Source organism: Macaca fascicularis, chromosome 7, assembly GCF_037993035.2.
Source record: "Macaca fascicularis isolate 582-1 chromosome 7, T2T-MFA8v1.1".
Lineage (NCBI taxonomy): Eukaryota > Metazoa > Chordata > Mammalia > Primates > Cercopithecidae > Macaca > Macaca fascicularis.
In genome coordinates this window covers 20,921,939-20,949,814 of record NC_088381.1, presented here as the reverse complement: position 1 = coordinate 20,949,814, position 27,876 = coordinate 20,921,939, and the positions used below count along the sequence as shown (strand labels likewise).

At 40.1% G+C, this 27,876-nt stretch overlaps 1 protein-coding gene across 11 annotated transcripts in view; it reads right to left on the bottom strand.

Moving 5' to 3' along the window:
* The window catches only part of GOLM2 (golgi membrane protein 2), a 128,590-nt gene that overhangs the window by 65,551 nt on the left and 35,163 nt on the right, over nt 1-27,876 (bottom strand). For 4 of the 11 annotated variants that reach the window (XM_065547857.2, XM_005559396.5, XM_005559398.5 and 1 more), the window contains exons 2-6: nt 26,523-26,577; nt 20,957-21,059; nt 18,225-18,315; nt 13,000-13,147; nt 12,596-12,676 (exon numbers count right to left, since the gene is read on the bottom strand). In XM_065547857.2, coding sequence (XP_065403929.1) covers nt 12,596-12,676; nt 13,000-13,147; nt 18,225-18,315; nt 20,957-21,059; nt 26,523-26,577 — 478 coding nt within the window. Of the gene's footprint in view, nt 1-108; nt 1,958-5,558; nt 5,681-12,595; nt 12,677-12,999; nt 13,148-18,224; nt 18,316-20,956; nt 21,060-26,522; nt 26,578-27,876 lie in introns of those variants that run through there. The other 7 variants (XM_065547858.2, XM_005559397.4, XM_005559399.4 and 4 more) reach the window with 4 other exon arrangements.

The following is a 27,876-nucleotide window of genomic DNA, read 5'->3' as shown; positions in this document are numbered from 1 at the left end:
TCATTTATGTCTGCTCTGATCTTTATTTTTCCTTCTACTAACATTAGGTTTGGATTACTCTTGCCTTTCTAGTTCTTTAGGATGCATTGTTAGGTTGTTTATTTGAAGTTTTCTTTTTTGATGTAGGAGCTTATAGCTATAAACTTCCCTCTTAGTTCTGCTTTTGCTGTATCCCATAGGATTTGGCATATTGTGTTTCCATTACATTTCAAGATATTTTGCAACTTCCTTCTTAATCTCTTCATTGACCTACTAGTGACTCAGGAGGATATTGTTTAACTTCTATGTGTTTGTACAGTTCCCAAAATGCCTCTTGTTATTGATTTATAATTTTATTCCATTGTGGTTCAGAGAAGATATTTGATATAACTTCAATTTTTTGAATGTTTCAAGACTTGTTTTGTGGCCTCACATATGGCCTCTATTCTTGAGAATGATGCATGTACTGAGGAGAAGAATGTGTATTCTTCAGCCATTGAATGAAATGTTCTGTAAATATCTATTAGGTCTATTTGGTCTATAGTGCAGATGAAGTCTGATGTTTCTTTGTTGATTTTCTGTCTGGATGATCTGTCCAATGCTGAAAGCAGGGTGTTGAAGTCTTCAGCTATTATTGTGTTGAAGTTTATCTTTCTTTTTAGCTCTAATATTTGCTTTATGTATCAGGGTGTTCCAACACTGGGTGCATATATATGTACAACTGCTATATCCCGTTGTTGAATTGACCCTTTTATATATAATGACCTTCTTTGTCTCTTAACAGTTTTTGTCCTGAAATCCATTTTGTTTAAGTATAGCTACTCTTGCTCTTTTTTTTTTTTTTTTTTTTTTTGGTTTCTACTTGCATGGAACATCTTTTCCCATCCCTTTATTTTCAGTCTATGTGTGTCTTTTTTTTTTTTTTTTTTTTGAGACGGAGTCTCACTCTGTCGCCCGGGCTGGAGTACAGTGGCTGGATCTCAGCTCACTGCAAGCTCCGCCTCCCGGGTTTTACGTCATTCTCCTGCCTCAGCCTCCCGAGTAGCTGGGACTACAGGCGCCCGCCACCTCGCCCGGCTAGTTTTTTGTATTTTTTTAGTAGAGACGGGGTTTCACTGTGTTAGCCAGGATGGTCTCGATCTCCTGGCCTCGTGATCCGCCCGTCTCGGCCTCCCAAAGTGCTGGGATTACAGGCTTGAGCCACCGCGCCCGGCCTATGTGTGTCTTTTTATTTTATTTTATTTTATTTTTGAGACGGAGTTTTGCTCTTGTTGCCCAGGCTGGAGTGCAATGGCGCGATCTTGGCTCACCGCAACCTCTGCCTCCTGGGTTCAAGCAATTCTTCTGCCTCAGCCTCCCGAGTAGCTGGGATTACAGGCATGCACCACCACGCCCTGTTAATTTTGTATTTTTAGTACAGACGGGGTTTCTCCATGTTGGTCAGGCTGGTCTGGAACTCCTGACCTCAGGTGATCCACCTGCCTTTACCTCCCAAAGTGCTGAGATTACAGGCGTGAGCCACTGCACCTGGCCTATGTGTGTCTTTACAGGTGAGTGTGTTTCTCATAGGCAACAGATTGCTGGGCCTTAATTTTTTGTTGTTGTTGTTTTCTTTTTTTGAGGCAAGGTCTTGCTCTGGTGCCCAGGCTGGAGTGCAATGGCATGATCTCAGCTCACTGCAGCCTCAACCTCCCAGGCTCAAGTGATCTTCCCACCTCAGCTTTCTGGAGTAGCTGGGACTATAGGCATGTACCCCTGTGGCACCACCATTAGAACTGTGCTGGGTCAGACCTGAAGCCAATATAGCACTGGGTCTTGCCAAGGCCTGCTGTAACCACTACCTGGCTACCACCTATGTTTGCTCAAGGCCCTAGGGCTCCACAATCAGCAGATGATGAAGACAGCTGGGCTTGTGTCCTTCCTTTCCAGGTGGCGAATTCCCCCAGCAGGTTCAGAGATGATGTCTAGGAACCAGGGCCTGAAATTGGAAATGTTAGAAATCTACCTGGTATTCTTTCTACTGCAGTAAGTTTGGCACCAAAACAGAGTCTCTCTCTGTGTCCACCACCACCACAGGCCCATGGGGAGTATTGCCAGGGTATTGACAATGTTCACTTAAGGCCCAAGGGCTCTTCAGTCATCTTGTGAACACTGCCAGGCCTGGGACTCACCCTTCAGAGCAACAGGCTCCCTTCTAGCATAGTGTAGGTCCAGAAATGCCATCCAGGAGCTAAGGCCTGGAATTAGGGACCCTAAGAGTTCACTTGGTACTCTTCCCAACTGTGACCAAGTTCAAATCTACGCTGCAAGACATAGTCCCCTTTATTCTTCCCTCTCCTTTTGTTAAGCAGAGAGTCTTTACTTGTAGTCGCTACTGCTGTGAATGTGCTGGGTCACACCTGAAGCCAGCATATCTCAGAGTCTCACTCAAGGTCATGGCATCTACTATCTGGTTACCACTGCTGATTATTCAGGGCCCAAGGGCTCTTTAGTTAGCAGGTGATGAATCTTGCCAGGACTAAGTCCTTCTCTTCAAGGCAGGAGATTCCCTTCTGGCGCTGACTGTGTCTAGACACTATAGGCATCTAGGGCCTGGAATAGGGGTCTCAAAACTCTACTTGGTACCCTAGATGACTGTGGCTGAGCTGGTATTCAAGTTGCAAAACAAGGTCCTCTTGACTCTTCCCTTTCCTGTCCGCAAACAGAAGGAAGGGGTCTCTTTTGTACTGGCAAGCTGAACTGGCTGGTACTGTGTGGAAGGGGTGACACAAGCACTTCCTTAGTCACCCTGGCTGCTGTCTCACTAGGTTGTGTGCCCCTGCAAGACCACTGGCTCTGACCCCAGCACTACTCTAGGACTTGCCTGGGAGTTGCAGTCATTCTACCCTAGACTGCTTTTCTAGTTCATTTAAGACCCCAAAGCACTTTAGCTTGCCGTGGCAAGGCTTGCCAAAACTCAAGTTCTGCCTGCTGGGAGAGAAAATTTCCCCTCTGACCAGGGTTAGTCCACAGGCTTCCTCTGTGGGCATTGGCTGAGTTCTGCTCAGTGTTGGCAGTACTAAGTTCCAATGCAAAGTCTCACAATTACTACACTCTCATTCTTGGAAGTGTACAGATTCTCTCTCCATGCTGCAAGGCCACTGCAGGGGTTGGGGGGTGGTGTATTCAATTCAAGACTGTCTTTCCTACTCCTTCCATGCCCCTTTTAATAATATTAAGTTAAAACCAGGTACTGTGATTGCTCACCTGTGTCTAGTTTTATAAAAGTTTTCATGAGAACCAAAAATGTGTAGACAGTTGTCAAATTTGGTGCTACTGCAGGGAAGACAATCAGTGGAGGCTTCTATTCAGCTATCTCGCTCTGCCTCCTCTCTCTCTTATTATTATTTTTTTAGACAGAGTCTCTCTCTGTCACCCAGACTGGAGTACAGTGGTACAATCACAGCTCATTGCAATCTCAAACTCCTGGGCTCATGCGATCCTCCCACCTCAGCTCCCCAAGTAGCTAGGACTACAGGTGTGTGCCACTATGCCTTTTTTTTTCCCCCTAAGACATGAGGTTTTGTTATGTTGCCCAGGCCTCGAACTCCTGGCCTCAAGCAATCCTCTCACCTAGGCTTCCCAAAGTGTTGGGATTACAGGCATGAGCCACTACAGCTAGCCTCTCTTTAATTTTTTTTTTTTTTTTGAGACGGAGTCTCGCTCTGTCACCCAGGCTGGAGTGCAGTGGCCGGATCTCAGCTCACTGCAAGCTCCGCCTCCCGGGTTCACGCCATTCTCCTGCCTCAGCCTCCCGAGTAGCTGGGACTACAGGCGCCCGCCACCTCGCCCGGCTAGTTTTTTGTATTTTTTAGTAGAGACGGGGTTTCATCGTGTTAGCCAGGATAGTCTTGATCTCCTGACCTCGTGATCCACCCGTCTCGGCCTCCCAAAGTGCTGGGATTACAGGCTTGAGCCACCGTGCCCGGCCTTAATTTTTTTAAATAATGATTTTTTTGAATAGGTAGTTTATTAGTATTATACAAAAATTTAAAAGTTCAAAAGATTATATAATGAAAAATGAGTCACCTTTTCATCCCTGTCCCAATCTTCTTCCCCATAAAACCACTATTACCGGTTTCAATCTAGAGTGGGACTGTCCAACAGAACTTTCTACAATAATGAAAATGTTCTGCATTGGTGCTATCCAACACAGTTAGTTGCCTTTAGCCACAGGTAACTACTAAGCACTTTAAGTGTGGCTAGTTTGACTAAGAAACTGAATTTAATTTTACCTAAATGTAATGAATTTAAATGTAAATCGCCACATGTGACCAGTGGCTACTGCATTAATACAGTATAGATCTAGAGAATCTGTCTAGAGCAAAGGTTTTTCTGCCTTAGCTACATAATGTAATCACCTAGTGAGCATTTAAACCTTCAATGCCAAAGTCAAACTCCAGACCAAATATAACAAAATCTCTGGAATGGAATTTAGGCATCAGTATTTTTTTTTCAAGCTCCCCAGTGATTCCAATATGCAACCATCACTTAAAGCCTCTGTTGTAGAAAATCTATTATCTTACAAATAGATTACCTCTACCTAATATTTAAAAACTAAAAGCCTGGCTGGGTGTGGTGGCTCACGCCTGTAATCCCAGAACTTTGGGAGGCCGAGGCAGGTGGATCACTTGAGGTCAGGAGTTCAAGATCAGCCTGGTCAACATGGCGAAACCCTATCTCTACTAAAAATACAAAAAGTTAGACAGGCATGGTGGCAGGTGCCTGTAATCTCAGCTACTTGGGAGGCTGAGACAGGAGAACTGCTTGAGCCCAGGAGGCAGAGGTTGCAGTGAGCCGAGATAATGCTACTATACTTCAGCCTGGGCAACAAAGTGAGACTCTGTCTCTCACGCACACACACGCGAAAACCTAAAAGCTCTTCCTGGATGCTGTTGATAGAAAAAATAAAAATAAAGAAAAATAAGAACCAAGAGGAGTAATTTTTTTATTTCTAAGTTATTAATTAGAAAATAACTTTCAATTGCTCAGGTACATAAATATCTTTATACCTATAGAGGGTTTCCCCCAAAGTAAGTCAATAGGGGTAATTTTTACTGGGACTGATTAGATTTTTAAAGCTAAAAAAGAGTTTCCAAGACAGAAATACAATTTTCCTCTGTTTATAGATACAATACAGAGAAGATATTTGCATTACATACTGTTAAAGAACTCCTAAATATCAAGAAGAAAGGCTGGGTGCGGTGGCTCACATCTGTAATCCTAGCACTTTGGGAGGCCAAGGCGGACAGATTACCTGAGCTCAGGAGTTCAAGACCAGCCTGGGCAACACAGTTGAAACCCCGTCTCTACTAAAAATACAAAAAAACTTAGCCAGGCGTGGTGCCAGGTGCCTGTAGTCCCAGCTACTCAGGAAGCTGAGGCAAGAGAATGGCGTGAACCCAGGAGGCAGAGCTTGCAGTGAGCCAAGACTGCGCCACTGCACTTCAGCCTGGGCAACAGAATGAGACTCCATCTCAAAAAAAATAAAATTAAATTAAAAATAAATAAATAAGTTTTGCATGTGGTGGCACAAGCCTGTAATCACAGTCCCTCTAGAAGGTAAAGCAGAAGGATTGCTTGGGTCTAGGAGTTTGAGGCTGCAGTAAGCTATGACCATGCCACTGTACTCCAGTCTGGATGACAGAACAAGATCCTGTCTCTAAAAATAAAAAATAATAATTAACAAAAAGATTTTAAAAGTTTAAAAACTAGTGATATAAATATGTAACTGCCTAACATTACAGTTATCTAAATCAGCATACAGATAAGTATCTAGGTCAAGAAGGTAATTCATTAAATCATAAAGTTCCTGTAACATCTTGGTGATTAGTTTCAAATCAAACATTAAAAACAAACAAAACCCAGTAAGGTTTCACTGTATGGCTTTGGGAGCTGAGAAGCTGAAACAAAATGCTAACTCTAAGCACATGCTCTATAACCCTTGACTGTTTCAGAGGTGTATATATATATTTATATATACATTTGTTTTTTCTGAGACAGGGTCTCGCTCTGACACCAGGCTGGAGTGCAGTGGTGCGATCTCTGCTCACTGCAGCCTCCGCCTCCTGGGCTCAAGCAATTCTTCCACCTTAGCCTCCTGAGTAGCTGAGACTATAGGCGCATGCCACCATGACTGGCTAATTTTTCTATTTCTTGTAGACACAGGGTTTTACCATGTTGCTCAGGCTGGTCTCGAACTCCTGGGCTCAAGCGACCCTCCCACCTCAGCCTTCCAAAGTGCTAAGATTACAGATGTGAGCCACTGTGCCCGGCCTCAGAGGTATATTTAAAAATAGTTTCGCCCTGTTTTACTGTAATTTCTAGTATGGTCCTAGCTATCTTTTTTTTTTTTTTTTTTTTTTGAGACGGAGTCTCGCTCTGTCGCCCAGGCTGGAGTGCAGTGGCCGGATCTCAGCTCACTGCAAGCTCCGCCTCCCGGGTTTACGCCATTCTCCTGCCTCAGCCTCCCGAGTAGCTGGGACTACAGGCGCCCGCCACCTCGCCCGGCTAGTTTTTTGTATTTTTAGTAGAGACGGGGTTTCACCATGTTAGCCAGGATGGTCTCGATCTCCTGACCTTGTGATCCGCCCGTCTCGGCCTCCCAAAGTGCTGGGATTACAGGCTTGAGCCACCGCGCCCGGCGGTCCTAGCTATCTTAAACAAAACTGTCAGTATATATAACAGTCCGTTTTTAAATTACGAGGATATGTTTTTTTTTTTTTCTTTGAGACACAGTCTCACTCTCTCGCTCAGGCTGGAGCGCAGTGGCGCAATCTCAGTTGACTGCAGCCTCTGCCTCTTGGGCTCAAGGGATTCTCCTGCCTCAGCCTCCCAAGTAGCTGGGATTACAGGTGTGTGCCACCACACCCAGATAATTTTATATTTTTAGTAGAGACGGAGTTTCACCATGTTGGCCAGGCTGGTCTCAAACTCCTGGCCTCAAGTAATCCACCCACCTCGACCCCCCAAAGTGCTGGGATTACAGGTATGAGCCACTATGCCCAGCCAGGATATGTTCTTTTCTCTGCTTCCTCTTTGGAGTTACTGCCTCTATAGCTAATAGGACAACACATACACACCAGAACTTGCATTGACATTAAGAATTTTGGCATACATTACTTCAGGAAGAAAAGGCAAAACTGAGGAAAAGGAGTGGCAAAGAGATTAAAAATGGGGCTATGATTACATGAAATAATAATGGCAGCAACTAAGTTTTTTTTTTTTTGAGACGGAGTCTCGCTCTATCGCCCAGGTTGGAGTGCAGAGGCACAATCTTGGCTCACTGCAACCTCCGCCTTCTGGATTCTAACGATTCTCCTGCCTTAGCCTCCCAAGTAGCTGGGACTACAGATGCCTGCCACCACATCCAGCTAATTTTTATATTTTTAGCAGAGACGGGGTTTCACCATGTTGGCCAGGGGGTCTTGAACTCCTGACCTCAAGTGATCTGCCTGCCTCAGCCTCCCAAAGTGCTGAGATTACAGGCATGAGCCACTGCACCCGGCCAACAGAAACTAAGATTTATATAGCACTTGCTATGTGCCAGGCACTGTTCTAAGTGCTTTACATTTAAATTTCACAACATTCCTGTGAGGTTGGAATTGTTATTATTCTATTTTACATATAAGGGCAAAAAAATGGTCACATAATTGTTAAAAGATAAGAGCCAAACGTTTGAATCTAGGCAATTTGACTCCAGAGACCATTGTCTCACCATTAAAGATAGCCTGAGAATTCAACCGTATACATTTACCAGGACCCTGCTATACGCAAGGTAGCATGTAGGGAGCTCAAGTTACAAAGATATGACATGGCTTTCCTTCGTGTTTGCATCTGAATGATCACAGAGCTCAAAGTTTCCTTCTACCAGTTACCATTTCAAAACAATCTTTACACTCAAAATACTTCCTCAAATAATTAAGGATAAATGCTATGAAGAATGATTATCAAAGCAAAGCACCAATAGTTTAAAGAGCTTCAAATATTAATCCAGGCCAGGCATGGTGGCTCATACCTATAGTTGCAGTGCTTTGGGAGGCTGAGGTGGGAGGACTGCTTGAGCCTAGGAGTTTGAGACCAGCCTGGATAACATAGCGAGACCCTGTCTCTACAAACAACAACAACAACAACAAAATTAGCTGGGTGTGATGGCACATGCCTGTAGTCCCAGCTACTCAGGAGCTGATGTGGGAGTACCACTTGAGCCCAGGAGGTCAAGGCTTCAGTGAGCCATGATCATTCCACTGCACTCCAGCCTGGGTGACAGGGCAAGACCCTGTCCCAAAAAATATAAATAAATAAAAATAAAAGTTAAAAAAAAAAATCCAGAAGAAGGCCTTTAATATGCCATGACAATGTAGAAAATGTCTGCATAGAGACATTTTTTACATTAATGATCAATTTACACAAAATTTTAACATACTTGGTGTTTTTCCCAGTTCCAGATTATAGTGCTACAACCATGTAAGTTGCATATGGCAAGTTCACGTTGTAAAAATCAGATAATGAATTTGTTGGCATCTCATCAACAGTAGCACTACTCATTCTTATAAAATCTAATAAAATTGGCCAGGCGTGGTGGCTCACGCCTGTAATCCCAGCACTTTGGGAAGCCAAGGCGCATGGATCACGAGGTCAGGAGTTCAAGATCAGCCTGACCAAGATGGTGAAACCCCGTTTCTACTAAAAATATAAAAAAAAATTAGCCAGGAGTGGTGGTGGGCGCTGCAATCCCAGCTACTCAGGAGGCTGAGGAAGAGAACTGCTTAAACCTGGGAGGCGGAGGATGCAGTGAGCCAAGATGGTGCCACTGTACTCCAGGCTAGGCGACAGAGTGAAACTCAGTCTCAAAAAAATAAAAAATAAAAAATAAATAAAATTGTTGTGTACTTTTTAAATTATTATTATTAAGGAAGGAGAAGAGGCAAGATAAGATTTCTATCTGTTGGAATGGCTCATGTGTGAAAGACATTTGAAAACCACTGTCTGATAGGACAATATACCTAATAATGGTCAAGACAAGATCTCTATCTCTTGTATTCCCATTTCATTTTACCCTAAACACTGGAACTTCCTGGTGGCTGGGTAATAAATTATGACCAATGAGAAAATAAATGGAGACATTACACATTTAGAGTGATAATGACAAAATTTTAACTTGAAAAGTATGTGGAAATAGGCCGGGCGCAGTGGCTCACACCTGTAAACCCAGGACTTTGGGAGGCCGAGGCAAGCGGATCACAAGGTCAGGATCTCGAGACCATCCTGGCTAACACGGTGAAACCCCATCTCTGCTAGAAATACAAAAAATTAGCTAGGTGTGGTGGTAGGCGCCTGTAGTCCCAGCTACTCAGAAGGCTGAGGCAGGAGAATGGTGTGTACCTGGGAGGCAAAGCTTGCAGTGAGCCAAGATCGCGCCACTATACTCCAGCCTGGGCGACAGAGTGAGACTCTGTCTCAAAAAAAAAAACAAAAAACAAAAAACAAAAAAAGAGAAAAGTATGTGGAAATAAACAATAGAGGTTACAAATTATATATACTTAAATACAAATAATAACTTTGTAGGTATATTACATGAAAAATAAATGTATGCAGGTAGCCAACTCTTGCTCATACCTGAATAGAGTGCTTCTATCAGACACCAGCAGTATGTCCTTGACAAAACTTTGGGTATAGTTTTTAAAATATACAAGCGCAATGTAAAATAGATTAATCAACCTAAAACTCAACTGTGACTACAGTAAGTGCTAAAAAAATTTAGAAGAATACAGAGTTCCTGCCCTGATATTTCTTTAACATCTAAGTCAGTGGTTCTCAAACTTTAGCATAGATCAAAATCACTAGGAGAGCTTTTTAAAACAAATTACTGGGCTCCATTCCAAAATTTCTGATTAAGTAGGTCTGGAATGGGACCTAAGAATTTGCAGGTCTAACAAGTTCCTGGGTAATGCTGATACTGCTGATCCAAAGACCACACTTTAAAAATCATTGGATTACAGCTAGGCACCACGGCTCCTGCCTACAATCCCAGTGCTTTGAGAGGCTGAGGCGGGACTATTGCTTGAGGTCTGGAGTTAAAGAGTAGCCTGGGCAACACGGTGAGGCACTGTCTCTACAAAAATAAAAATATTAGCCAGGTGTGGTGGTGTGCCCCTGTAGTCTTAGGAGGCTGAGGTGGGAGGATGGCTTGAGCCTAGGAGTTTGAGGCTACCATCAACAACGATCACTGCACTCTAGCCTGGGCAACAGAACGAGACCCTGTCTGAAAAAAATATATGTAATTTTTGGCGCTCTCTCTATATATTTGTTGGCTGGGTGCAGCGACCCATGTTTGTAATCCCAGCCCTTTGGGAGTCTGAAGTGGGAGGATCACGCAAGTCCAGGAGTTTTGAGATCAGCCTGGGCAACATGGTGAGACCTTGTCTCTACAGAAAAATAAAGAAAACAGGCTGGGCATGGTAGTTGATGCCTGTAATCCCTGCATTTTGGGAGGCCAAGGCAGGCAGATCGCTTAAGGCTAGGAGTTCGAGACCAGCCTGGGCAACATGATGAAAACTTATCTCTACAAAAAACTATAAAAAATAGTCAGGTGTTGTGGCACATGCCTGTAGTCCCTGCTACTCAGGAGGCTGAGGTGGGAAGATCATTTATGCCTGGGAGATCGAGGCTGCAGTGAGCTGTGATCATGCCACTGTACTCTGGCCTGGGTGACAGAGCGAGATCCCATATCACAAAAATAAAAAAAATAAAGAAGCCGGGCGCAGTGGCTCAAGCCTGTAATCCCAGCACTTTGGGAGTCCGAGACGGGCGGATCACGAGGTCAGGAGATCGAGACCAACCTGGCTAACGCGATGAAACCCCGTCTCTACTAAAAAATACAAAAAACTAGCTGGGCGAGGTGGCGGGCGCCTGTAGTCCCAGCTACTCGGGAAGCTGAGGCAGGAGAATGGCGTGAACGTGGGAGGTGGAGCTTGCAGTGAGCCGAGATCCGGCCACTGCACTCCAGCCTGGGCGACAGAGCAAGACTCCGTCTCAAAAACAATAAATAAATAAAAAATAAAAAATAAAGAAAATAATAAAATTAACTGGGCATGATGGCACACACCTGTAGTCTCAGTTATTCAGGAAGCTGAGGTGGGTGGATAGCTTGTGCCCAGGAGATCAAGACTGCAGTTACTCATGACTGCACCACTGCATTCCAGCATGGGTGACAGAGTGAGACCCTGTCTCAAGAAAAGAAAAAAAAATTAAATTAAAAAAAATGTTAAAAAGAGTTCGGGCTTGGTGGCTCATGCTTGTAATCCCAGCATTTTGGGAGGCCAAGGCGGGAGAATCACTTGAGGTTAGGAGTTTGAGACCAGCTAGCCAACACGGTGAAACCTCGCCTCTACTGAAAATACAAAAATTAGCTGAGCATGGTGGCACACACCTGTAATCCCAGCTACTCAGGAGGATGAGGCAGGAGAAATGCTTGAACCTGGGAGGCTGAGGTTGCAGTGAGCCAAGATCGCGCCACCGCATTCTAGCCTGAGCGTCAGAGATTTTTGTATCTCAAAATTAATTAATTTTAAAAAATCATTGGATTACTTCATTTTCTTACAAACAAAGCTTGCTAATTCTGATTCTTTATTTTCAAATTCATGTTATTGCTTTTGTCCTTACCTTTATTTTAGGGGAAATCGCTATGAATTGCAAACCCATAAGAATTTGAAAAGACAACAAAACTATATAAATGAAAGGACAAATATTTCATTTATTTGGTCTAAACATTCAGCAATTTCAGTCATGTACAACTAGCTATAATCACAGAAGTAATTACTGAGATTGAGAAGAAATAAAATCAGCCAAAAGCAGCAGAGGCATGCTGTTAATTTCTTATTTTTCTACCATAATAAATTGGAGTCAGCAGGGAGGAGTACCATTAATAGCCAAGAAACACAGATATAGCAAGAAAAACAAAGAAGAGACATGAAGGAAAAAAATGAAGGGGATTAGGATAGCAACAAGTGGGATGAGGACTGCAAGTGAAAATGGACAAGAAGCAGACACGTTAAGGAGGAAAGAGACACAATGAACAGAAGTGGCCAGAAAAGAAGAAAAAAAATGGTAAACTATCCAAAAGTGTGGGGTAATTCACTAAAAGGACAACCAAGCCCTCAAAACTAAATAATTAAATAACTCTTATTAGGGTATTACTATGCCATATTAAAGCACACCAACAACACAGGAATCTGGGCACATTTGGTAGGAAAGAAAAGAGCCATGCATACCTTTAGTAAACATAAATGACTCTATATAGTACAACTGTCATAAGCAAAAACTCTGAGTCGTGAAGAAAAGATTCAAATATAGGTGATTCTTATCAAGGTAAAAACAAGCATTTTATACATCTTAGCAAAAAATTTTATAAAAGTAGTATCCAAAAAAAGTCCTGGCAATTAATGGGTACTTAATTAACTAGAAATATCAATCATCCAGATATCTGACTTTTCCAAGTGTTATCCAAAAAGAGAATGGGGTCACATGAAATGTATTATCATCACTTTAGTTGAATTCTCTAACAATTTTTACTTACCAAGGGGAAGATCATCAACTTTTGCTAGGTCATTCTCTTCTATTCCAGGCATCCCTGCATCACCACCTCTTTTGATTTGTTCTGCTCAAGTAACAGAAATATAGAATTCTGTAATTTTTCTTACATAATTTGAAAATGTTTTGAAGGAATGTAACAATCAGTTTCTAAAAGTAATAGACTACATCAACTGAACATCTTTATATCTTGCTTTGGACATAGCTGTAACTCTAAAATAACTTACTCTTTTTTCTCTTTCATCAAAGGATCCAAATTTGAAACAATGAAGACACTTAATCATGTGTGAACTAAAATCAAACAATTTTCTTTCTGATTGAAAATATTCACTTAAAAATGGGAAGAAAAAGTTAATATCCTATTAATACAAAACAAAATAATAATAATACCTTTCCCATGTGGAATATGATTGCTTGAGGGTTCTTCATTCTTATCTGCAACATTCTCAGCTACTTTTGGAATATTTTTAGGTACGACTTGATCGTTTATATCCAATTCTTTTCCACCATTTGATTGAATTTTGTGGGACTCTTGCTGCTAGATAAAGATTCGGTAACAATAAATATTTTTCAGTTCAAATTGTTAAACCACTGACACAACTATTAATTAAATGGTTCAAATGCGTTCAAATAATGAACAATTGGAGATGCAGGATACATTATTTTCTGTGTGATTTTTATACCTGATAAAAAGTCAAAGAATAACACTTTTGAAAATCTCTAGCTACAGTAAATGAATGATTTGGCAATCAGAGGTGACTCTGTTTGGCTATGCTGAGGTGTCTGATTCTGCAAGACAGCCTGCTGAGTACTACACCTTGCCCTGATGGCCTACAATTGGGCATTTTCCTGGGTGCTATGGGCAGGGTGCGTTCTCTGTAAGCATATGTTAGAATTAAGCAGGATGGCAGAAAGGAGGAGACTGGCATACAGGTGCTTCTTCAAGAGCAAGGGTGAAAAACAGGCAATCTTCTTCCTAAGTGTGCTGGCCACCGAAGCACAGCAAGTAATGGCAGGACAATAAACAGGTCGGTGCTTCCTCCAACCCTGTTCCTAACCTAGCATCTTCTTGGAAATGCAAATCTTCAAGTATATGGTTAGGCCTAACTCAATTCTCTCAATGGAGAGTATTGAGTTTGCCTCCGTGGAAAATTGGGAGCAGCAAGGGGTCAAGTACACAAGTTTGGGATGCCATATATGGGTTCCTCTAGTCAACATTTAATGCATCTATAAATGCTTTGTAAACTCTAAAGCAGTATGAAATGTAATTCTTAGTAATGTTATAAAAATAGTACGAAAAAATTTATATGGAATCTAGGAAAACAAGAACAAAATCTTTTTTTTTTTTTAATCTTTTTTATTTTTGAGACAGAGTCTTCCTCTGCCGCCCAGGCTGGAGTGCAGTGGTGGGATCTCGGCTCACTCCAAGCTCCGCCTCCTGGGTTCACGCCATTTTCCTGCCTCAGCCTCCCGAGTAGCTGGGACTACAGGCGCCCGCCACCACGCGCGGCTAATTTTTTGTATTTTTAGTAGACAGGGGGTTTCACTGTGTTAGCCAGGATGGTCTCAATCTGCTGGCCTCATGATCCGCCTACCTCAGCCTCCCAAAGTGCTGGGATTACAGGCGTGAGCCACCGCACCCGGCCACAAGAGTCAAATCTTAAGAATGTGTCACAATAAAGGAGAAAGGATACTCTGACAATCAGGTGTAGGTATTCCAGTGTCCTGGCAGGTAAAATCAACAAATATTTGCATCGTGCTTCACAGTTTCCAAATTGCTTTCATAGCTGTACTCTAGTAGAAAAAAAATTCATAGTTTTGAGAAAAACAAAACAAAACTGAGGCTTTAAAAAATTAAGCAGTTTAGAAGTTAAGGCCAGGCGCAGTAGCTCATGCCTGTAATCCCAGCACTTTGGGAGGCCGAGGTGGGCAGATCACGAGGTCAGGAGATTGAGACCATCCTGGCTAACACGGTGAAACCCCGTCTCTACTAAAAAATACAAAAAAATTAGCTGGGTGTGGTGGCGGGCGCCTGTAGTCCCAGTTACTTGGGAGCCTGAGGCAGAAGAATGGCGCGAATCCGGGAGGTGGAGCTTGCAGCCAGCCGAGATCACGCCACTGCACTCCAGCCTGGGCAACAGTGCGAGACTCCACTTTAAAAAAAAAAAAAAGCAGTTTGGGCCAGGCGCGGTGGCTCATGCCTGTAATTCTACCACTTTGGGAGGCCGAGGTGGGTGAATCACGAGGTCAGGAGTTCGGTATCAGCCTGACCAATGTGGTGAAACCCCGTCTCTACTAAAAATACAAAGCTGAGTCGGGCGTGGTGGCCCACGCCTGTAATCCCAACTACTCAGAAGGCTGAGGCAGAAGAATCGCTTGAACTCGGGAGGTGGAGGTTGCAGTGAGCCGAGATGGGGCCACTGCACTCCTGCCTGGGCGACAGAGCAAGACTCAGTCTCAGAAAAAAAAAAAAAAAAAAATTAAGCAGTTTGTACAAAGTCACAAAACTAGAGAATTGTGAAGAAGGAATTCTAATCACAGCCTTTCTGACTCCAAATCCCATATTTCCTGTAACTTGGTAAGCTATAATCAATTCTGATAGCTTAATCATTGATGAATGAAATGATAAACTGAAATTTTTGAACATGTCTAACATAAACACCAAGGGTGAGAAAATCCATGAGGCACAACTTGAGCATCCAGCTTGCATCTCTGTGCATCTTCACTATTACGCTATCTCATAAGGCTATTGCTATAGTACTCTTCACTCTTTTGCAGATGTGGGTAAGACAAATATTGAACAAAATTAAAAGTCAACAAGCTACTGTTCAAAAATACTTTTCCATTGAAAGCAGTTAACAAAGATGTTGTCTCTTTAATGCATTATTGACAGTACCTTTCTATGAATGGACAATATTAATATTAATAAAATAAAATGCTTTTCTAGATGCAATGTTTGTGATTTGGTTAGGGGACCTATTGATTGTTTTTAAAATAAACTTCTTATTCTGAAATAATTTTAGATTTACAGAAAAGTAATCACCCCTTACCCAGTTTCCCCTAATGTTAACATCCTATTAATGTACCATCCATAATTACCATGATACATTTGCAAAACTAAAAAAAAAAATCAGTATATTATTAGTACCTAAACTCCAGACTTAGATTTCACCAGTTTTTCCACTAAGTCCATTTTCTGTTTCAGGATCCAATTCAGGATACTACACTGCATTTATTTTAATTTTTTAATTTTTGAGATGGAGTCTCGTTCTGTTGCCAGGCTGGAGTGCAGTGGCGCAGTATTGGCTCACTGCAACCTCCGCCTCCCCAGTTCAAGGGATTCTCCTGCCTCAGCCTCCTGAGTAGCTGGGATTACAGGCACCAGCCACCATGCCCGGCTAACTTTTTGTATTTTTAGTAGAGACGAGGTTTCACCATGTTGGCCGGTTGGTCTCAAACTCCTGACCTTGTGATCCACCCACCTTGGCCTTCCAAAGTGGTGGGATTACAGGTATGAGCCACCGTCCCCGGCTACTACACTACATTTAAGTCCTCAGGTCTCCTTAGTCTTCTCTGGGCTATGAGAGTTTCTCTGTCCCTATAGCATGAACGCATGGTTGTGTCTCAATAAAATTTTATGTATGAACACCAAAATAAATATTTCTATAATTTTCCAATGTACTAAGATAATTTTCTCAATTTTTTTCATCATTTGAAAATGTGAAAAACACTTTTGGCCTCTAAACAGTACAAAAACAGGCAGCGAGCTGAATTCAGCCTGTGGGCTATAGTTTGCTGTCTCCTTTTCCAGAGTCATTTCTGTGATAGACATGTGGCTGGTTAATTAATTTTAAGATTCATAAACAATCAAAAAGATAAAGCCCTGAATACAATTTATGCTTATTTCATATAGCTAACATTGGATTTGTCTCTATGAAAACTCAAATTGCACAGAACCAACTTGCTATAGTAGTTAAAGAACAGGAAATGAAGGGTGGGGAGTAGAATTAGGTAGCTAATCTAGAGAGTAAGGCCTGATGTGCTGCCCAGAAAGGAGAAGTTATCTGGGCACCTCAATTCCTGCCACGCCTTCTTCCATTAGGGTAGGATAATGGCAAGGAATAATTGGAGAGGCATTAGTTAATTAATACCATAAAAATAGCCTAGTATAGAAGAACAGAAAGAGAATTACACTGGCTTGGAAAAAAAGGGAAAGCTCTCATCTGTCTTCCTTAAAAGAATAGAAGAGAGCAAACTTATCCCATTATTTATATACTACGCTTATAATGACACAATTGCAATAGCAAATCTCTCTTCCCCTTCCTTTTGTGTTCCATTATGTTATTTTAACCCTCCAGTGTCTCAATAATACCTTTTGATTGCCCTCAATGCCGCTACTATGGTAGCTCACTCAGGCCTGCCTTCTTCCACCAATCCATCCTTATACCTCTTCAAAGTAGACTGCAGATAAGTAGCAGCTATTCCACTTTGTAGATTCAAAAAAGGAAATAGAGAAAGAAATGACACCCTCTATATCCTACTATAAAATTGTGAAAAAGCTGAGAATGAAAACCTGATATCCTTAACTTCTAGTCCTTTAGTTGAGATGCTACCAAAGAGCAAAACAAATACTTTTCACTATTAAATCTTTCTTTCCTTTAAATCACAAGAGTTCAGACAAATCGTGCCTAGTCAGGTAAGATTACAGGGTATAAAAAAATGAATCATGTCCTTAATAACTAGTAATCTTCAGACAATTTCTTCTATTGCTTAAAAAATCTTCATAATATATATTAACTTAAAATGAATTAATAAAAGAATTTGCCGCCCTGCCAAAAGTATGAATCAAACTGGTTATGGTGGCTAGTGTCTCATTTCTGTGCTTAAGGAAAGGGTGTCAGAATAACAGAGATTGATAATAAAGGAAAAAGTGTTTCTTTTTTTTCTATTTCTCAAATGCATAAAAAAGGAAGTAGTTGATTTTCAGTAAAAAAGTTGCCCACTTTACGATCTGAGAAATATATTAACAACAAAAATTATTTTTAAAAAAAGATGGATATTTTGGTTCAAAATTAATTTAATTTTTTTTTTTTTTGAGACGGAGTCTCACTGTGTCGCCCAGGCTGGAGTGCAGTGGTGTGATCTTGGCTTACTGTAACCTCCGTGGAGTGCAGTGGTATGATCTTGGCTCATTGTAACCTCCGTCTCCTGGGCTCAAGCAGTTCTCCTGCCTCAGCCTCCTGAGTAGCTGAGATTACAGGCATGCACCACCAGACCTGGCTATATTTTGTATTTTTAGTAGAGATGGGGTTTCCCCATGTTGGCCAGGCTGATCTTGACCTCCTAACCTCGAGTGATCCACCCACTTCAGCCTCCCAAAGTGCTGGGATTACAGGCGTGAACCACCACGCCTGACCAGTTTTAAGAATTAAGATTGTATTTTTGCAAATGTTTAATTTACTCAGAAATAAAGTCATTGTAAATCACTTTTGGAATTAGGCTGGCTGGAAAACTTAAACTATAATGTTTTGTGACAAAATTACAATTTTAATTTCTAAATTATCATGATTTATAACAAAAATATGTTCAGATTTAAGTATATTTTTTAAATTTACCTTTTGTTCCTGTAAAAACTGGTCTGCTAACTTTTTAATATTTTCTTCATGCTGTGCTCTCAATTCCTTGATCTGCTGTCCACACTGAAAACTAAATTACAAAGTCATTCTTTTAGATTATATTACCTTGGATTGGATTCTCAAAGTTGTCCAGTATTTGACACATACATTAAGAAAGATAAAACATTCAGTTAGCAGGGGAGAGTGGGCTGGAAAAAACAAAGAGCATACAAATAGCTCACAATCCAAACTTTTAAAATACTTGAACTTGTAATAGGAGATAGATAATACTGATAAAGCTAATTGACAAAACAGAAATTACAAAGATAAAAACAATTCTTTTCCTATTATTTCCATAAATTGCATCTATAAAAAAAACTATCAGAACCAACTTCAATCACAGAAGAGAAAAATACTGTAGAAGAGAAAACTGTGAGACTAATTTATAGTAACAGATGAGGAAAGCTAGAATTACGAGAATTGATAAGGAGTGGTAGCAGAAGATTCATCCAATAGTTAGTACTTTAAAAATTGTAATAAAAGGCTAAACCATAGAATACTAGGAACAGGAGAAACTAATAAAGATAGACTGGTGCCATCAAGAGAAAGTGAACAGAAGCAAAACATAAAGATGGTGACTTTCTGCTAGCCAAGTAGCCAAAGGATACACATAGACCAATCATGCAAAAAGAAACACTTGACAAATATATAGAAAAATGTTAACTTTCACCATTATAAAATGCAAATTAAACTTCCTATATGTGGCTATGCGCAGTGGCTCACACGTGCAATCCCAGCACTTTGGGAGGCCAAGGCAGGCAGATCACTGGAGGCCAGGAGTTCAAGATCAGTCTGGCCAACACAATGAAACCTTGTCTCTACTAAAGATACAAAAAATTTAGCCAGGCATGGTGGTACATGCCTGTGGTCCGAGCTACTCAGGAGGCTGAGGCATGAGAATCGCTTAAACGCAGGAGGTGGAGGCTGCAGTGAGCTGAGATTGTGCCACTGCACTCCAGCCTGGGAGTCAGAGACAGACTCAGTCTCAAAAAAAGAAAAAGACAAAAAAAAAAAAAAACCCACCAACTTCCTATATGTATATATGTAGTATCTTATTCCTATACTAATAAAATTAAATTAGAATTAAAACCAAAGTTGGCAGGGCTATGGGGAAATATTTACATTATAAATGAGTACAATCATTTTAGAAAGCAATCTTTCATCTGTGTGGTAAAAGCAACAAAATTGGTAAAGCATTCTTTTTGAGGAATTCTACATTTGAGAAAATATACTACTGAAATAACATAAGGGGAGTGGAAATCTTTATTTATTTATTTATTTATTTATTTATTTATTTATTTATTTATTTTTGAGACAAGCTTTCATTCTGTTGCCCAGACTGGAGTGCAGGCATGATAACGGCTCACTGCAGCCTCAACCTCCCAGGCTGATGCAATCCTCCCACTTCAGCCTCCTGAGTAGCTGGGACCACAGGTGTATGCCAGCATACCCAGCTAGTTTTGGGAAATCTTTTTCACACAGAAAATTTTATAGCTGTGATAGTCTTTTTTTTTTTTTTTTTTTTTTTTTTGAAGAGACAAGTTCTCACCCTGTTGCCCAGGCTAGAGTACAGTGGCATTATCATGGCTCACTGCAGCCTCAATCTCCTGGACTCAAGCGATCCTCCCACCTCAGCCTCCAAGCAGCTAGGACTACAGGCATATGCCACCATGCCCAGCTAATTTTTAAAAATTTTTTGTAGAGACAGAGGTCTCATTATGTTGCCTAGGCTGGTCTTTAACTCCTGGGCTCAGATGATTCTCCAGTCTCAGTCTCCCAAAGTGTTAGGATTACAGGTGTGAACCACCATAACCTAGCCTGTGATAGTCTTATAGTGAGAAAAGGAAAACTCCTATTGTGGTCCCACAATTGGAAAAGACTAAAGAAGTTTTGGTACATTAATATGCTAGAATAATATATTACCTCTACATATGTTAAATCTTTAATCCTATAGACATGCAGAAAAATACTGAATACTGTTATGTATTCAGTACATATATTTAAATACATATATTTAAGTAAATGTATAATGATAACTGATAACCTACAAGAATAAGAAGTCAGAAATGGACAAAAAATGCTTTAAAATATGGCAGATCTTTCTAACTTTTGGTGTACAAATCTAAAAAATATCTTTTACCATAAAATTGATTACAAATATAATACAAGTTTTAAGGAATGATTGCTAGAAAGGCCTGTAAGAGGTTCCCCAACCTCATCACCAAGTCTAGAGGTATCAGTAAGAGGGTTGCCATGCAGAACAGGAAGAACAGCTAGCACTCAGGCCCTCAGCTCTTCTGGGAACATCTCCCAGTGCTGGTTTCATCTTCTGGATGCCCATCAAAAAGATGCCCATCAAAATCTCCTTTCCATCTTTGCCACATCTGATAAAACTCAGAGCTTGTAAGATTTTCTGTCTCACAATGAATTTTACAACATACATAAACTCAGCATGCCCTCTAAGAGACACTTCATGCTGTTTAATTTATCAAAATAAGAGTCTGGATTTCAAAAAGCTAAAGAAAGATAAAAGAAAAGGAATTTAAAAGACTTAACAAAATGAAAGAAGAGAAAAAAAGGAAAACAAAAGTCAGAGAGGAAGAAATGAACTGAGTCCAAAAGTTGGACAAATATTTTAGATTCATAAACATATGTTGTATGTAACATCTTACCTTTCATATTCTAACCTCTTCACAAGGTAAGTATTGTTCTTCCTGTAGTCCTGAAGCTGGTCTTCTTGTCGAAGAAACTCCTGACGAAGCTCAGCAAGTTGCTCTATCCACCCAAGGTAAGAACCAAAGGAATCAAGTTCACTCATTGTAATGCTTCCTATTCAGAAGCTATGGGATGTTTTTAAATTATACGTAATTCTCAGTTTTTTCAGTAATACTCCCAGGAAATTAAATTATACAACTAATGCAACATTTAATAGCCTTTTGTAACACATTCATGGTCAATAAAATTTATTCATTTATTTATTTATTTGAGATAGGGTCTTGCTCTGTCGCTCAGGTTAGAGTGCAGTGGTGCAATCTTGGCTCACTGCAACCTCCATCTCCTGAGCTCAAGTGATCCTCTCACCTCAGCCTCCCAGGCAGCTGAGACTACAGGTGTGCAACACCACATCCGGCTAATTTTTGTATTTTTAGTAGAGATGGGTTAGCTATGTTGCCCAGGCTGGTCTTGAACTTGTGGGCTCAAGCAATCTGGCCACCTTAGCCTCCCAAAGTGCTGGGATTACAGGCATGAGCCACCACGCCTGACCAATAACATTTATTTTTAAAACAATATAGCTTCAGTGGATTTCACATCAACCCAAAATATTCTTTAAATTACACATTGTTACACTTTGTGTAGACACATGCTAAGCTGTGGAGACAATACAAAAACTACCTATCTCTTCAAACCTATCTGCTTTATTACAGTAGGAAAAAAAATCACACTTTTTAGATATGTTTACTATGGGTACAAATTTTAAGTTTTCTTTCTCATTTTAAATCACATTCGACTAACCAACTTAGGTGCCAATCATTTTAGATACATTTCTAGTTTGGCTATGGACGGTAGCTCTACATATCCCAAAATTCCATTTTCAAAGCTCATAATTTCTGGACTGAGACTGAAATGTTTTAGTGGAAATGAATAACATGAAATTCTAAACTAGATAGTAAATTATAACCTGGCCAAACACTTGTTTGTAAATGTTTAATCCACAATCACCAGTCACACATGTTCTAGATTTCATTCCCTCATGAGCTAAAGTCTACAGACAAAAGAAATGCAGGTGGAAAAGAGTAAATGTTAATTACATACATAGGTGATTTTAAAAACAGCTAACAGCCTTAGCAGTTAAGCAAAAGTAGTATTAAGATAATTTTTAGATCAAGCCTGTAATCCTAGCACTTTGGGAGGCCGAGATGGGCGGATCACGAGGTCAGGAGATCGAGACCATCCTGGCTAACACGGTGAAACCCCGTCTCTACTAAAAAAAAATACAAAAAACTAGCCAGGTGAGGTAGCGGGCGCCTGTAGTCCCAGCTACTCAGGAGGCTGAGGAGGGAGAATGGCGTAAACCCGGGAGGCGGAGCTTGCAGTGAGCTGAGATCCGGCCACTGCACTCCAGCCTGGGCGACAGAGCGAGACTCTGTCTCAAAAAAAAAAAAAAAAGATAATTTTTAGAAATGAAAACAGGGGCCTATACTGTATAAGCAACAGCTTATTAAGATTAAAATATAACATCTAGCCATAATGTACCAACACTATAACATCTATTTCTTACAGAAGGATTATAGAATTAGTCTTATTACTCTAAAAGCACTCCAAAAACACTTGGAAGATATATATACAGCCACTTTCCTGAGTAAAAAGGGTGGATCACATGAGGCCAGGAGTTCGAGACCAGCCTCGCCAACAAGTGGAAACCCCGTCTCTACTAAAAATACAAAAATTAGCCAGGTGTGGTGGCGCATGCCTGTAATCTCAGCTACTTAGGAAGCTGAGGCAGGAGAATCACTTGAACCCAGAGGCAGAGGTTGCAGTGAACCAAGATCATGCCACTGCATTCCAGCTTGGGCGAAAAGGAAGACTGTCTCAAAAAAAAAAAAAAAAAACTATAAATAAAAATAAAAAGCAGATGTTTTTAAACAGCAGATGTAAACATATACTTACAACTGTATTCATGCAACAAAAAGACTAGAATAAAATATATATCAAATAGAATATACACTAGAATAAAAATATATCAAAGTGCTATCAGTGAATGTGTTTAATGGTAAAATTTTGAACATATACTTTTTTTCTATACTTCCTAAATTTTATTGTGGAATTATAACTGTGGCAATAATGAAGAATAAAAATTTAAGTCACATAAACATCTGCTGAGACATATAATGTTTAACAATATGCATCATAACTATTATATAATAAGTATGAAAAATCAATGATTCATTTAAAATATTTGTAGTTAATCATTGTATTTACATATTCAAGCCACATTTTAAATTTCTCTTTTTTTTTTCTTTTACAACATAGTCTAGCTCTGTTGCCCAGAATGGAGTGCAGTGGCACAATTTCAGCTCACTGCAACCTCCGCCTCCCAGGTTCAGGCAATTCTCCTGCCTCAGCCTCCTGAGTAGCTGGGATTACAGGCACCCGTCACCACGCCCAGCTAATTTTTGTATTTTTAGTAGAGACAGGGTTTCGCTGTGTTGGCCAGGCTGGTCTCGAACTCCTGACCTCATGATCTGCCTGCCTCGGCCTCTCAAAGTGCTGGGATTACAAGCGTGAGCTACCACGCCTGGCCAAATTTCTCTTTTTATAATATTAATTCACCATATGTAAACGTCGTTGATTTACCCCCCATCTCAAATAAAAGTGATGGATCTGTGGTGGCCAGGTAGCCAAAAAAAAACCCTTTCAGCTTGTTGCCTGATCCCTGTTTCCATCTCCTAAGATACAGCAGGCCAGAAGTACCAGAAACCCTGGGCCCCAGCTATGAACGCTGATTCTATAGAGACAATGAGATCACAGTAGGAAACAGCAGCAAAAAGCCTGTGGCTAAGGGATTGAACTAGCCAGTTCAGTAAACCTGTGCTCAGGCTGGATAGTTTCTAGAACTGAAAGCTAAATTTAAAAACTATAACTAAAAAACAAACAAACAAAACTAAACAACCACCAGAAAGAGACTTCAACTGGTGATCTTTAGGACTCATTCTCCTCAGGAGAAAGGGAACAAAAAGATACAGTCCCTTCTGATTCAGGCTATGCTGTAAAATATCTGAAATAGCTTCAGAATGAACCCAAGGCTTAGTATGATTTTAAGATTTCGGATGGCTTCTCTGCCCCCTCACAAAGCTTCCCACTGGCGGTATTTGAAATTCATCTATCAGGAAATAAAATTTTCCTTTGTAATTGAAGATAAAAGACTTAAAATACAATTGACAAAGAAAAACAAAACATTAATATGAGTTTTAGCCCATGTAAAATACCATTTTTCCTTTTTGAATACAGAGAAAGATCATACAGCAGGGAGGTAATTGGCGATTTCCAGTGGGTCAAAACAGAGATTTTCAAGGGGAAAAGTAAGCAGACCAGAAAGCAAAACAAAGGAGAAAGAGGATCAGGAAAAATAACTGATGGATACTAGGCTTAATACCTGGGAGATGAAACAATCTGTATAATGAAGCCCCGTGACACACGTTTACCTATGTAACAAACCTGCACATCCTGCACATGTACCCCCGAACTTAAAATAAAGGTTGAAAAAAACAAAAACAATTTTACTTTTGACTGATTGGCATGTGTTTTCTTTATATTAACCCAGAGATATTCTGTCTAGCGTGGCTGCTTCAGGTCACCATAGCAGAACTCTTAGAGTAAGTTAACATGAGTCAGGTTGATTGTACAGGACGCTCTATCTTTGAAAGCAACACCAGTTATGTTATAGAAAGACATGGCTGTACTCCCTTAGTTTAACTTCAAAAGATCAGGGATAGGTAAGAAATGGGTTGCCTGGGGCCAGCTTAAAAAATATATATATATATATATATAACTTCTAGAAAACTTTGACTTCGAACTTTCTTTCAGTAACAGGCATAAAAACAAGGTAAGCTAATCAAAATAAATCTGATAGTAGAATGTCAATTTATCATCTCAAGGATTAGAAAAACCAACTTCCATTTATTTCCAAGAAAATATAAACCATCTCAAGTGTCTTAGTGTCTATTACTTCTATTATAGCAGATATTAATTTCAAAGAAAATTTGCCTATAAAAGGCAAGTTTTCAAGAAGTTTATTTCAGTAGATAACATTCCAAGTTGCAAAAGTCATATTATTTAAATTCAATTTTAAGAGTCCAAGCTTCAAAACCAAAAGTTATACATACAAATCAAGACTTTTTTCTCTGCTGAAGAGTATCATACACAATTTCAAAATATCTCAAGATCTACTCCAACACATACGGTACAATAAAGATTTTTACTCAGTAATATAGGTTGTCATTTTTGTTGACAATATACTAACAGAAGCCACAGGACTTCTTATTCAACTGATCTATGTAACAAGCAGTTAATAAGCATTAAGTTACTGCTTTAATAAGCCCTAATAGTATTTCTTAACATTTAGTAAGAAGTATACTTTGATGACAAGTGGAAGCATTTGTAAAAATTGCAAGTTAGAAGCAGCAATGACACTGTGGCATCTTCTGTGTCATCCTAATACATTTTGGTGAGTCAAAAAGAGGAGAACATGGACACAGATGCAACAAAAACCAGTGTGACCACCCAGAAAGCATTTCTAACAGAAAGTCAAAGCTGTTCTAAATAATGGATAATAGGAAATCAACAACTTATTTTAGGGTTACAACACACAAAAACACTTCCTATTGATTGTGCTACGTAAGGAGAAAAATTTTACAACATTACAAAGCCAGCTAAGGTTGGCTACTTCGAGAGGACAATAAAAATAGATTATCTAAGTATATCTAAAGAGGCTCAAAAAGATAATAGAATAAAGGATATTTATGAAGCAAGAGAGTATATGCTACCCACACACATAAACCTAGAGACAATGCATGCAAAGTTTTAAAATGCAGTATTATAACCAAAGGGTGTGAGGTAGATGAGGATTGTTCCTCAAATCCCAAACTTCAAAGGCCAACAGTGATGGCGTGAAGTAACAGAAGCAGATTACAGGGCTTTTTTTTTTCCTCCCGTAAAAGCTGTAGTACCTCTTTATCACTTCATCCAAGTAAAAATATGTGTGTGTATTTTTATATTTATTATATATTTATCTACCTTCCAGGTTTCTTTCTGTTCCCAGGGTATCTAAAACATTAAGCCTGGAGGCTCTATCCAAAGCATTCCTAGACCTGAATGAATTAATTTAGCAGATTGGACACAGTACAGAGGGAACACTTCTCACCTTTTTCCAAGAAATTTGAAGGCTTCTGAAGCTACAGCTCAATTTTTTTTTAGTATTCTCTTAAAAACATTTCATTGCATAACCCTGTCTATAGCACAAGGTTAAGATACAGATCTCAAATTTTAACTTGGATTTATCACATATAAAGCATCGTTAAATAATTTATTATATCTTAAGGCAAAAGGATAAATGTTTTACCATCAGAGGAGTTTGTTCAGAAAACTGTATTTCATTAGGCTAATTTACTATTTAATTCTTCACAATTTTAGGCATTTAGTGACCTTTGTTTATCTTTAATCTGTAATTAAGTTTCTTACCCTTTAAATGATGTATGTCTGCCATCTGATATGATATGTTGTTCTGCAGTTTAACCTGAAAAAAAATTAAGTTTTCATTTTACTAAAAAAATGTAGTTTTGCTCATTTTTTTTTTTCATATTCACTTTGAGCTTGATCATAAATGCAAATGAAAAACTCTGGTTATTTATTTATACTCCACCTCCTTCCAAAAAAATCAGCAGTAAATTCTGATCTTGTAATGCTTACTTTAAATTTGCACAAGAAAATCAAGAAAATTCATTTCAATTGATAATGTAACACCTTTAAGTTTTTAAAGTTTGAACTGAATATCACATAATGATTTTTTCCTAATACTCAGAGCTATGGTCACTGTCTTCTAGGCGCCAGTACATAAGAATACTAAGAACTTAAAAGTATACCAAAGCATGACTCAAAGGCTTACTGGTCAACTGAAAAATTAAAATAAGACTTTGGATAAGCCAGGACCTCACAGACAGGGAACCAACACTCTGTCTCAGTTACTGCTTTAGACAAGTTCGTTCTAATTGTAAAATGTAACTAAAATACCACTACAAACAGATTCTCTTGCCTACCCCAAGGTAACTTTACTTTGGAAGGCAAGAGGCAGATTCACATTAACCAGTAGTACCATGGAAAAACGATTTTTTTTATTTTATTTATTTATTTATTTTTTTTTTTTTGAGACGGAGTCTCGCTGTGTCTCCCAGGCTGGAGTGCAGTGGCGTGATCTCGGCTCACTGCAAGCTCCGCCTCCCGGGTTCACGCCATTCTCCCGCCTCAGCCTCCCAAGTAGCTGAGACTACAGGCGCCCGCCACCACGCCCGGCTAGTTTTTTGTATTTTTAGTAGAGACGGGGTTTCACCATGTTAGCCAGGATAGTCTCGATCTCCTGACCTCGTGATCCACCCGCCTCGGCCTCCCAAAGTGCTGGGATTACAGGCTTGAGCCACCGCGCCCGGCCGATTTTTTTTTATACTGAGTCTCATTCTGTCACCCAGGCTGTGGTGCAGTGGTACGATCTCAGCTCACTGCAACCTCCGCCTCCCAGGTTCAAGAGATTCTCCTGCCTTAGCCACCCAAGCAGCTGGGACTGCAATGATGCAGTCACTGCTCACTGCAGCCTTGACCTCCAGGGCCCAAGTCTATCCTCCTATCTCAGGCTCTCAAGGAGCTGAGACTACAGGTATGTATCATAACACCCAGCTAATTTTAAAAAATATCTTTTTTTTTGCAGAGACGAGGTCTTGCTATATTGCCCAGGCTGATCTTGAACTCTTGGGCTCAAGTGATTCTCCTGCTGGCCTCCCAAAGTGCTGGGATTACATGAATGAACCACCATGGCCAACCTAAA